The sequence below is a fragment of the Monodelphis domestica genome, chromosome 1, assembly GCF_027887165.1.
Source record: "Monodelphis domestica isolate mMonDom1 chromosome 1, mMonDom1.pri, whole genome shotgun sequence".
NCBI lineage: Eukaryota > Metazoa > Chordata > Mammalia > Didelphimorphia > Didelphidae > Monodelphis > Monodelphis domestica.
In genome coordinates, this window is record NC_077227.1 from 90854660 (window position 1) to 90867900 (window position 13241).

The window sequence follows — 13241 nt, forward strand, 5'->3', positions numbered from 1 at the left end:
AATTTACCATCCAAGCTTAGAGTTTCTTTTGCTCATGATTAAACCCTCTCTAAGTTTGCCTTTGCTCATATTGCTTCTCTCCTCCTTCCCTCCTTTTCTTGTGGAGATGAAAATATAATACACTAAAATCTTTGTGTTTGGATATACTATCCTCCTTTAAACAAATCAAAACAAAGTATTAGATTCAAGTGGTATCCAGTTCATCCATACTCTTTCCTCCTTTGTATAGTCTAAAATAATTTACTTGGCACTCATGCTGATTATGTGAGATGTTTATTCTTTATCCTATTTCTTTTATCTTCTCTTTCCTTGCATGATCATTAGTCCAAACATTCATTAAGGACCTACTATGTGCCAGGCACTATGCTAAGCTCTGGAGACACAATAAAAGGCAAAAGAGTCCCTTTTCATAAGAAGATCATAGTCTACTCTGGAGACAACATGCAAACAATTAAGTACAAATAGACTATGTAAAGAATCACTTTGAAATATTCAGCAGAGGGAAGACATTAAATGAGATGGGGAAAAGCTTCTTATAGAAGATTATATTTTAGCTGTGACTTACAGGAAGCCAGAGAAGCCAGGAGGCAGAGATAAGGAGAGAGTTCCAAGCATGGGGGACAGTCAATGAAAATGTCTGGAGGTTGAGAGATATGGAATGTCTTACTTGAGAAATAACAAGAAGGACAGTTACCTTTTAAATTTTCTCTGGACATTTATGTTTATATTTTAAATTTTCTTTTTTGTTGTGGTCTTTTCATCAGGAATGCTTGGAAGTCCTCTCTTTCATAAAAGGTTCATTATCCTCCCCACCAATGGAATAACCTTCCCTTTTGCTTGGTAAATTGTTTTTGGTTGTGTAGTCCTATATCATTTGCCTTTGATGATAGTGTTTTCTATACTTTCTGCTCTTTCATAGTCTTAGCTGCTAAATCTTGTGTGATTTCTTTATTTCCTGTGTGATCTTGACTGGCATCATGATACTTGAATTCTCTCTTTATATATGATTATAGCATTTTTTCCCTTTGAGCTAGAAGATCTGTTTTGTCTCTTTTGTTCCTAGGAGTTTTCATTTTATAGTTTCTTTTAGAAAGTGATGAGTGGATTGATTCTATTTTTACTTTGCCTCCAACTAATAGGTTTGTGCAGTTTATTTCATGATTTCTTAAAGTATTATATTTTGGCTTTTTTGTGTTAATGGTTTTCAGGTAGTTAAATGATTCTTAAATTTCTCTCTCTTTGATCTACTTTTCAGATCAATTGTTTTTGATCCAAGGTATCTTAAATTTTATTGTTTCTTTTATTTTTTACAGTCTTTTAACTTTGTTTTAATTTTTTTTTGTTTCTTTGAGTCATTGAAATCTGTTTAATTTTCCATTTTTTCAGGAGCCTATTAGTTAAAAGGTTTAGTATCTCTTATACTAAGCTGTTAATTCCCTTTTCAAGTCTTTTCTCTAGAACTTTCAATTTTTTATCCTGTTCTTTTCCTCTGGGGTTCTCATTTTATTTTTAATGTTTTGGAACTCTTGTTTCATTTCTTCAAAGAATTCTAGTTGATCTTGTAGCCAAGCTGTGTTTTTACTTGAGCTGAAAGAATGAGTAAACAAAAAAAAAACTACAACTCCTATAATAAACAACTATTATTGTGACCAGGGGCACTGAAAAAAACAAACTCATATGAAGAGAATTTCAAAAGGTCTACAAGCAAAAGCTCATCTTCCCCCCCCCCCCCAATTCTGTTTAATGTACTCCAGATAGAATTGAAGCATATAAACTTATATTGATATTGGCAAATATATTCTTAGTGAAGATGAATCCATTAAGTTCTGTAATGTATTCTTGAATAACAGTCAATCTTCATTTGTGGAAATTATCAGTATTTAAAGTTCTAAAACATCAACAGAAATATAATCAAAATTATCATGCAACATTTTCAAAGATTTGAATTCTGCATTCATTTCGATAATTTTTTTCTTTTCTTTTTTTTTTAACCCTTACTTTCCGTCTTGGAGTCAATAATGTGTATTGACTCCAAGGCAGAAGAGTGGTAAGGGCTAGGCAATGGGGGTCAAGTGACTTGCCCAGGGTCACACAGCTGGAAAGTGTCTGAGGTCATATTTGAACCTAGGACCTCCAGTCTCTAGGCCTGGTTCTCAATCTACTGAGCTACCCAGCTGCTCCCTGTCTGCATTCATTTCGATAATTTTTGATTGAAGCAAATTGCTTTTAAGTCAATTTTCTAGTGAGCTATCAGTTCCATAATGCTGATTTTTGGATTTTACTTTGGTGAAAAGGGAAAGCTGAAGTTAATCAAATGATAGGTAATATAAAATGTACAGTGTCAATTTTAGAAAGCTATTTATTAATTAAACTTGTATTATTAAAATGGTGAAATAATCACTAGCTGGTCACTTAATTTGTACAGTAAGGATGTTTCTGGTTGACTTTGTTTAGACTGATGATTAAAAATATTACTTTCTTAGCAACCTGGTAGCCAGGAAGTTGTATCATTAACTTATTTGTACTTTTTTTCTCCTTTCTTTTTAGGGTCAATATAAACCTTCCGATTTGCTGTGTCCAGAGACATATGTCTGGGTACCCATAGAACAGTGTCTGCCTGCACTTGAGAATTCTAAATACTGTCGCTTCAACCAAGACACAAAAGCAGGTAGGTTTATAACTGGAGGTATGTCTGAACATTGTCAGACTTTTTTATTATCAATCAGTGTCATGACATTTGTTCTTAAAAGGATCCAGATAGCTTTATATAAATTTTTTATACATGTATATGTACATGGGCAAGGGAGAGAACTAAAAGTAGGGAGTGAAGTGGAGAGCATAGGCTTGGAAATAAAATCTTAAGGTCCTTTTGTCTGTGCTGCTGTTCCTCACTAGTCCCTTAGGATATGTTGTAAGTTCTTTGAGGGCCAGGATCACAGCTTCCATTTTCTTAATTAGTCCTTATTGTATGTCTCAGTGTAAAAGTAATAGAATCATAAAACATCTGAGTTAGAAGAAATATAGTGCAACCTTTCTTCCTTTTACAAGTCTTAGAGAGAATAAATGATCTCCCAAAGTCATCAAAGGCATTAATGAGAGAATTAGGATCCATAATAGCAGTATTGAGGCTCAGAGAGACTTGATGATCCTCCAAGGTCATCTAAGAAGTTAGTAAGAGAAGCGAGTCTAGAATTCAGACTTGGCAGCCTTGGGGTATGTGGACTGAAGGAAGGTACGAAGTCATGAAAGGTCATAACCTTGTTCCAGCCATTTTCTTGATCAATAATTGAAATCTATGAGAGGGAGGGAGTTACACTATGCTGTAAAGAATTGAGCACCTAAATAACTGAGGCAATATATATTAAACTTGTGGCCCCTTAGTTCTTTGTACAGTATGGTCTACAAATGTTTTCTTACATTTCATAGACATTTTAAATTTTAGCATCACCTTTATTTGATAATATTTATTTCATATCTTGTAGTTAAAATATTAAAATAGAAAATTATTTTCAAAATTGCATGTATACTCTATAGTAGATCCAAAGTACATTAAATGGCAATCTTCCTCTCTGACAATTTGATTACATAATTAACTTCTGAAATTATAGCAAATGTTATCTAGTTTTCATAGACTCCCTACAGTTTAGAACTAATTAAAGGGAGATGATTTGGAGATGGTTTCTTGAGCTTGGAGCTTGGACATTAGAGATGATTTCTTCCAGCTTCCTCACCATACAGATGAGGCAACAAACCCAGAGAAGTCAAGTCACTTATCAAAAGACTAAAAACATATCAGAGATTTAAAAACAAAACAGAGCATTGCTTAAATGTGTTTTTGTTAAGCTTTTGGATTTCTTATCACTAAACAAATATAAAACATAATTGAAAAATATCAAAGTTTTTTAATGAATAGCTTTTTTTTAGCTTCATCTGCATCTCTGCAATGGTACACAGTCATTTGTTATACCTTGAGTGCCAAAAAATAGTGGAGAGAGAAAAAAAATGAAATACATATGGTGAAGAACAATAGTATTTCTCAAAACTGATCCAGGTGTCACACATGCTTATTCTTTTTCTAGAGTTAATCAATCAGTAAAAATTATTAGTTTTGTATTTATATAGTATTTGATTGAATAGCTTAGCACTAAGTGCTTAGCATCCAAATATTAGACATTAAACATTAAATATTACAAGTTTGTGTCTGCTAAACATATCATTGAACTTAGGAAGCTCCAAAAATTAGTAATGCTCATGGATTACATTGTTGACCTATGACTTAGGATAAATAGACTAAAGGAGTTAGAAGTCTTATTAATTGTGTCTTTAATTGGACAGGATCCAGGGGATGTGCCATTGGAACACTGCAGGTACTGTTGTACCAGGGTGCTCAATGCCTTTTACAGTATAAGAGCTTTTAAAGCAAAAATCACAAAGGCAAGGAGAGAGAAGGGAGCACAGAAAACACAGATCAGGGTGAATGACATCATGGGATTAAGTATAAAATGACTGGTTAATCCCAAAGCCTCTTCTAAAAATAGTAATTATTCTAGAAGAGTAACAGGATGAAGTTCATTTCTATAGCATTTATATAGCACCAGGGGTGTGCTAGAACCATCTTTAACAGGTTCACAAGAGCATTTAAAATTTTTTTCAATGTGTGCATAATAGATGCACCTCTGAAATTGGCAAACCCTGAGTGTGATTTATTTTTATGTTGATTGTTTAGACCAGGGGTTGGCAGACTAGAATCTGTGGATCAAAAAAGCCTGCTAAGAAAATGGTTTTTACATTTTAAGATACTATGGACCTATCAGAGATAGACAAAAATGTAATAATGTAGATTCAGTTTAAAAGTATGTCTTGTATATATTTTTCCATTTGAGAGCCAGTTGTTAAACATTTACTAGCATACAGTTACAAAATATCTAAATTTTAAAAGCATGAGAAAATTACTTTTGTATTTGACCCTTGAAATAGCCTCATAAAAATTGGCTTTTTGAGCATTTTTATTTTACAGATGAAGAAACTAAGACTCAGAGGTAAAGTAATTTGCCTCAGGTCACATAGCTAGTGAATGTTGGAACCAGTACATGAAGTCAGGTCTTTGGATTTGCAAATGCTGTGCTTTTTCTACTATACCACAGCCATTTATTTAAATAAGTGATTTTTAGCTTTTTGATTTGATCACTTAATTAGAGGTAAAGATGGTTCCTGTTCCTTCCCCATGCTTGTTCAGTGGTCTTGTTTGGAAACTAATTTCTGTTAAATGTGTCTTAACCAGGTTTGAAGTCCAAGGGAAAAACAAAACAATACAACAGTAGAAAGGAAAAAGGAACACTTTGACTCATCATTAGCTTCTTTCAAACTAAAAACAGACTTTTTTGAGTAACAGCTTGATAGACAATTTCTCTTTTAATCATGACCTATCTCCTAATAAAGATTGATCTGTAAGGTCATTTCTAGATCTAAAATTTAATACCTTTTAAAATTGGCTTTAAATCTCTTTGAATTTCCTTTCATCTCAAACTTTTCAGTTTAGTTCATATTTTTATTTAGTCTTTCTTTCCTATTGACATTGAATCTGGAAATGTAGAGACCACAACTTCACATTTCATAAAATTTGCCCAATAATTAACTGAATGTTACATATTGTAGGGCAGTGGGATTTCATAAATATTCATTGATATTAATGATGAATTTTTCTCATTTTTCTCATCTTTTACCCAAGATTAGTTATAAGCCAATATGCCATATGTATATATGCCATTGAAATTATTCCTAAATCACTTTGTTACATATGTGAAACAGAATACTTGAAGCCTTTCCCAGTTCCCTTGTTGTTAGTGCCTTTCCTCCAAAAAATGTCTCTGAATTTCTTTTGCTTGTATATTTCCTCCAATAGAATGTAAACTCCTTGAAGACAGGGACTATTTAATTCTTATCTTTATATACTTAGCTCTTGACTAATTTATCACAGTGGCTGAATTCTAGTAGTTATTTAACAAATTGTTATTGTCTATATTTACTATTTATATCTACCATTTAGTTATATAATATGGTTCTTTAGAGATTCTCTTAATAGTTTTTGTAATTCAGTTTTGAGAACAAATTCAGAGAAAGATAATGAGATAATGAGTAAAGTATTCAAAAGATGACATTTGAACAACATGAGGATTTGTTATATCCTATCTACTTGAAATTTTCAGTCCAAGCTTAACAATTTTATCAGTATTGAATATCACAGCCCAGACGTGACTTAAAATCAGACTGACATCCTGGGGTTTTAGGAAATTAAAATGCAGTTACATGCTGAAATGTATTGGGCATGCTGTGAGATGTGGTCATTTGAGGTTTAAATAGTAGTCTGTGAGGAAGCTGCTTTCCACTCAGGGGCCATGTTATTTTTTCATGACCTACTGCAATCTGTAATTTTCCAATTCCTTCAGAAAAAAATGTACAGTATAAAATGAACAACCTGGACAGCACTGCATGATGCTGTTGTCACTAATTCTTATCCCTTCTATCTTTTTAATGGTGATCTTGCACTGAAAGGGCCCAAATGATTGTTTCCAGGTTTTCCTATTAACAAAATCCATTTTCAATATGCAACTATATCTCTTTCTCCCCAAATATTCCTGCTGATATCAAACAGTTCTGCTACAGTCTTCTGAGAAAACTTAGTCTTTGATGAATTACTTATTTACTTTTTTATTTTTAGATGGCAGGGTATATGGGTCAGGAAATCTTTCCTAAAATGAAAATCTGTTACATTTATTGTGCTCTCTGAACAAAGTAAAGTAACATATTAAAGTAAACTAGCATACAGAAACTGAAAAATTAAAATGCCATTTAATTATATAAAAATTTTACCACTCTTTAAAATATCCTATTGTCTAATCTTACCCCTTAAGAAAGAACTTCATATAGTATTAAGTAATAGGGGTTTTCCTAGGTTTATACTTAAATGTTGATAGAGTTAGAAAATATGATGATTCAGTTACATTTTTCCTTTTTTTCATGTTGAGTTGAACTATGTATTTTGAGACAGCACCATCATATGCTATGGTTTTTTTCCTGTATATTTTTCTGACTTTTGGAGTTCTTCTGATAAATCTCTTATTCCAGCATCTGATCTGCTCATTGAGTGTAACAGACTCCAGAGGGGAAAGAAAGGGACAGAGGAATACAGTTCTGTAATTACTACAAAAAATAAGGAATGAGGGGCAGCTCAGTGGATTGAGAGCCAGGCCTAAAGGGGAGGTCCTAGATTAAAATCTGGCCTCAGACACTTCCCAGCTGTGTGACCCTGGGCAAGTCACTTAACCCCCATTGCCTAGCCCTTACCACTCTTCTGCCTTGAAACCAATACATAGTATTGATTCCAAGATGGAAGGTGAGGGTTTAAAAAAAAATAAGGAATGAAACTGAAGGAGAGTCTAATATAGATAATTTATAGAAAAGGGATGATGATAAGTAGGTATAGCACTCAATGTACAAATATCCTAGTCTTTTCTAGGAAAGATAAAGTCTGATGTGTTTTGAAGCTAGTGCATACATGTAATGGACAAGCTGTTTATTTTGCACATAAATTATACTACAAATTCTGGGTTAACAAAATTTATGTTAAAATTATTCAAAAAATTTTTATCTGTAATAATGCAATAGCTAATTTTGAGGCACACTGTGAAACTTGCATCCCTTTTTTTTTTTTTGAGAACCTGTGTCCCAAAGTTTTGTAGATTTTCTACCATGCCTATCATATGATCACTAAGCATTTAGTAGATACTTACTGTGTGCCAGCACTGAGTAAAATGCTGGGTTACAAATATAGAAATAAAAAGTCTTTGCCCTTGAGTTGTTTAGTGGGGAAGAGAGGGAGGTATTAACAAGTGTACATATATATGTGTGTGTATATGTGTGTGTGTGTGTATATACATATATATGCATATATATGTATTGTGCATGTATATATACATGTATGTGTTTCTGTGTATGCATGTAAAATAGATAAAAGGTAATTTGGGGACTGAAGCCCTCTCATAGATGACATTGATGCTGAATCCTGAGGAGTACTTGGAATTCTGAAAAATAGAAGTGAAGAAGGAATTCATTGCCAGCATGGGATACAGTTTTCCAAATCAGAAAGGATTAGAGGGCAGAAAGAACAGTAGAGTTTTGATTAACTCTATCTGAGAGAGCTCTTTCCTGTATTCCTACTTCTAATCTGGTATTGCTTTCTTAATTTATTTACAATTGCTTAAAAGTGTTTAAATGAAGTCAAACTGATTTTAATTAGTGAGAGCTATTATCCTAAAAAGAAAGGGAAATTCAGTTTAATCTGGATTCTAAAATGTACACTTTTCGCCTTTGGCAATTAGTATGTGATAATATATTATTAAGAATGTTTTAGGTGAGCCATTTAATCCTCAAACTTTTTGCTCACTTGAATATAAAATTACATATATCTTAAAATTATAATGAGGGTCTCTAGTCAAGGTAGAAAGATTAATTTGGGAAAACTCACAGAAAATCAGCCCCAGGAGTTCCCTAAAATTATATTTACAAAGTAGTTTCTAAACATAAATTATCTACTTAAATTCACAAAATGATCATCTCAATTGGACCTTCACTGTGGCAAGGCAATCTTTTTACACTTCCCTAAACAATTCACTATCCTTCTTACCACAGTGACTTTTCTAGAACTTTTCATCCTTCCTTAAACCTCCCTGGTTTCCAGCTCTTCCCACCCTTTTGGCTAAAAACTTTGTCTCAGATTTCACTGACTGCTACAAGACCTGTCAATTTTACCTTTGCGACATCTTTTGAATATGCCCTCTTCCATGATTTATCCACCACACTGTGGTAGGCCTTCATCACTTCATGCCTGGATAATTGAAATAGCCTATTGGTGGATCTGTCTGCCTCCTCTCTCCAATCCATCCTCCATTCAACTGCCAAAATCGCAAAACTAAAGCAGAGATCTAACCATATCACCCCTCTTTTCAAATGAACTCCAGTGGTTTCCTGTCACCAAGACCATATAAAATCCTCAGATTGGCATTCAGAACCCTTCTTTATAACCTAACCTCTTTCTAGCTTCTTACACTTTACTCCCTGCCACCTTTTCTTCAGTCAAGTGATGTTGGCTTCCTTGCTATTCCACCAACAAGATATCTCTCAGCTCCAGATATTTTCTCTGACTCCTCCCCAACCCCTGTCTGGACTAATCTCTCCTCATCTCTGCATACTGACTTCCCTGGTTTCCTTCAAGTACCAACTAAAACCTTATCTTCTACAAGAAGTTTTTCTAAATCCCTCTTAATTCAAATGCTTTCTTTCTGTCATTTATTTCCCATTTATCCCACATATAGCTTATTTGTATATATGTGTTTGCTTGTTGTTTCTCCAATTAAATTTTGAGGTCCTTGAGGACAAGGACTTTTTTGCCCCCTTCTTTGTCCGTAATATTTAGTACAGTAACTGGCACATAGTAGGTGTTTTAGTAAAGGCTTGTTGACTGATGAAATTGAGACCATTTCTTGAGAAGTTTTTCTTGTTCCTTTCTCATATTATTCAGATTCCTTCTATTCCTATCCCTTTCTTCACTCATGTCTCACATAAAGAAGTGGTCCTCCTTGTCAAGGCAAACCACTTTATAATCTCTAGAAGATTGCTATGTCCTTTATCTCAACTCTCACTAACCATCAATCTGTCCTTATCTACTGACTACTTTTCTAATGACTTCAGGTACACTTATGTCTTTCCTATCTTCTAAAAATTCATATTTGTTTTGCCCATTTCTGCTAGCTATTCTCTTCCCTTTAATGTCTAAATTTCTTAAGAATGCCATCTACAATTTTTTTTCTCCTCATCTTTAGTCTCTGCAGTTTGTCTTCTGTTTGTTTTTGGTTCTCTTCTTGCCTGTCTGACCTCATTTTCTCAATTTTCTTTGCTAGAATTTCATCTATGTCATATCCACTACTCATGGATATCCTTCAGTGCTCAATCTTGGACCCTTTTTTCTTTTCTAGAATATATTTTTATTTGAGAATTTTCTTTAGCTCCCACAGATCTCATTGCTGATAATTCTTAAGATTTATTTATTAGTTCTAACCTCCAGTGTCATATCTTCAAATGTCTTTTAGACAGATGTCTTGAATTGAATGTTGCAATATATATATCATGAACTCATTATGGCCAAGACCAAATTCAGTATCTTTCCCCCTCAAATTTTCCCTTCTTGTGAACGTTCCTACTAATTTCTAGGGTGCCACTATCTTTCTATTCACCTAGGCTCACAACCTAGTTATTATACTCAACTTTCCACCCTTTCTTACCCCTCTCTCCTAAATTCTATCCATTCTACCTTGTAAAATCTCTTCTATGCACCCCTTTCTCCTGACACTGGTGAGGCCCTCATTACGTGTACTTAGTTTTTTTTTTTAAAGTTCATTTATTTAACTAATTAATTTGGAATATTTTTCTTTTTTCTTTTTTTTTAATTTGAAGAATTTTATTTAATTAATTGATTTAGAATATTTTTCAATGGTTACATGATTGATGTTCTTTCCTTCCCCTCCTCCCACCCCCCTCCCATAGCCAGTGAGCAATTCCACTGGATTTTACTTATGTCAGTGATCTTCACATGGTTCTATGGGAATATGATTGGGGACATAGTTTTTCTTTTGTATTTCTACTCCTACGTTCTTTCTCTGGATGTGGATAGCATTCTTTCTCATAAGTCCCTCAGAATTGTCCTGGATCTTTGCATTACTGCTACCTTCTACTTAGGTTCTTAAAATAGCCTTCTGGTTGGTCTCTGTACCTTAAGTCCCTCTCCTTTCTAATCCATTCCCTTACTCAGTTCTCAGAGTTATCTTAAAGCACAGGTTTTGATCATGTCACTTCCCCTAGCCAGTAAACTCCAGTGACTTCCTAATACCTCCAAATTCAGACATGAAATTCAATGACTTTTAAAACCTTCATAACCTAGTCTCTACCTATTCTGCCAGGCTTCCTGCCCCTTCGTCCCCAATACTCTATCCAGTGACACTGACCTCCATAATTTCTTGTACAAGATACTCTCCAGAGTGCATTTTGATTGGCTATCCCTCATGACTGGAATTCTCTCTCCTTTCTCTTCTCTGCCTCCCAGTTTCCCTGACTTCTTTTCAAATTCTAACTCAAATCTTTTCTGCTGCAAGAGGCCTTTTCTGGTCCTTCTTATCTTATTGTCTTCCATCTGAGATAATCTCCGATTTTTCTTGGACGTATTTTACTTGTTGTCTTCCCTATTAGACTCTGAACTCCTTGTATGCCAAGATTGTTTTTTGCCTTTCTTTGTATTCCTAATACTTAGCACAGTGGCTGGCACCATAGTAGGGGCTTAATAAATGCTTATTGATTGAGTCCCTATTGACTGACTAGCTTTTCCTACTCTAGTACTCTAGTTCTTTTACTAGTTAAATAGTAACAAAAATTCACATTTTAACATTCATAAAAATAATTTTCTCACAGTCATTCTGTGAGGTATTAATTACAAGTATTGTTTCCCCTCATTTTCTAGATGAGAAAATTGAGATTAGGAAAAGTTATAAAACATACACACACACACACACACACACACACACACACACACACACACACACACATATATATATATATATATATATATATATATATATATATATATATATATATATATATCCTGACTCCCAGTTCAGAACTCTTTCCTTTCTACCCTGCTTGAGGGAGCCTGTATGAAGTAGTAGTAGAGGGCACATTTATTGGGAATAGTATATTTCAGAGCATTTTGATATTTTAAAGGATAAAATATCCTTTTATTGCAAGGTCCTTAGAAATGTCAGCCATATTCTAAGTATTTCTAAGTCTCTTTTTTTCCAGCTCCACCCAACTTCCATCTAAGAATATGCTCCATACATAATAATGGAAAGTATTTAAGAACTGATGAGCTCCACTTTCATAAATTCCAACTTGTTGTGTTTCTGCCAAAAAAAAAAATCTGGAGGCTTAGATATGAGGATGCAAACTAGAAGGTTTATTTTACTAGTGTATTCCTTTACATGATAGTATTAACACAATGTTTTCATTATAAATAAAGGAACTGGAATAGGATTGCTGTTCTTGTAAAAAAAATTTTTTTTCCTAGGTCATATTTGTAATAGATTTCAGTTAAACTGAATTGACTTGTTTATTTTTCTTCTATGAAATGTACATAATAATGATAATAATGTAATATTACATTAATAAAAAGTAAAATGCTATATGGAACTAGAAGTGTGACCAACAATAAGGGGAAGAATTAAAACTAAACTTTTCCAGCATTCCTAAGCTTTGTCAAACATTAGAAACCTATTCTAAAATATTATATGTACTGGTATCAGCTTATTGCTCACCACACACACGAAGTGCATTGTACTCTGTTGCCTTCTATAAATTATTTAAAGCATATGTCTATGGAGAAGAATGTACAGGCAAAAAATATTCACATTAGGTTATTAGTGAATTTCTCTTTAAAAAATTAAATTTGTCATGCAAGATATAGTGAAGCGAAAACTAACAAGATAAGTGAAAGAAGGAAGCTATAGAATGTCGTTGCTTTGTTGTACCTGAAACTGACAATGCAGTAGATAAGCTTCTGACACGTAACATATGACTCTTGAATGTTTCTTACTATTTAAAACCTCATTTTCTTTGGTTCCATTTAGTGATAAAGCAGGAAATGACACTAATAGAAACTTCAGTTGCTTTGTAGAAAGTCATTAATTTCTTTGTTTAAAGGGACAGAAACCTCTGGGTTGCTATAATGGAGGAGTAGAATATAAAGAATAAGGAAGAGGAAAAGAGTAACCATAGTTTTGGGGATTTTTTTAAAGTGCAAATTAAAAACCCCCCAAACAATAAGGATTTGGGGTAATAAAAATATTATAGACCAGAATAAGTATGCTACAGATTGGCAGCTGGGTAATACTTGGCTAATGATATTAGTTTATTAGTGAGTTAGAATTCCTGGATTCTACTTCTAATTCTTCTAATTCAAGATTAAATTGAATAATTTACATTTGCCCAGTTTCTCCACATAAAGAAGATATCATAATACATGTCCTCACAAACATGCTAAGAGAAAGGTGAATCAATGACTGTCAATTAAATGGATTTGTTTTAGGTAATGAAAGTTACTTCTTACATAGTTGCTTATGTTATTTCTATTTTAATGTTTA

General features: G+C 33.5%; 1 protein-coding gene across 18 annotated transcripts in view; it reads left to right on the plus strand.

Annotated features, from left to right (window-relative positions):
• ATE1 (arginyltransferase 1) overlaps positions 1-13241 on the plus strand; it is a 256370-nt gene that overhangs the window by 204252 nt on the left and 38877 nt on the right. For 17 of the 18 annotated variants that reach the window (XM_007478886.3, XM_007478889.2, XM_056803238.1 and 14 more), the window contains one exon: positions 2548-2668. In XM_007478886.3, coding sequence (XP_007478948.1) covers positions 2548-2668 — 121 coding nt within the window. Of the gene's footprint in view, positions 1-2547; positions 3878-13241 lie in introns of those variants that run through there. The other variant, XM_056803183.1, reaches the window with a different exon arrangement.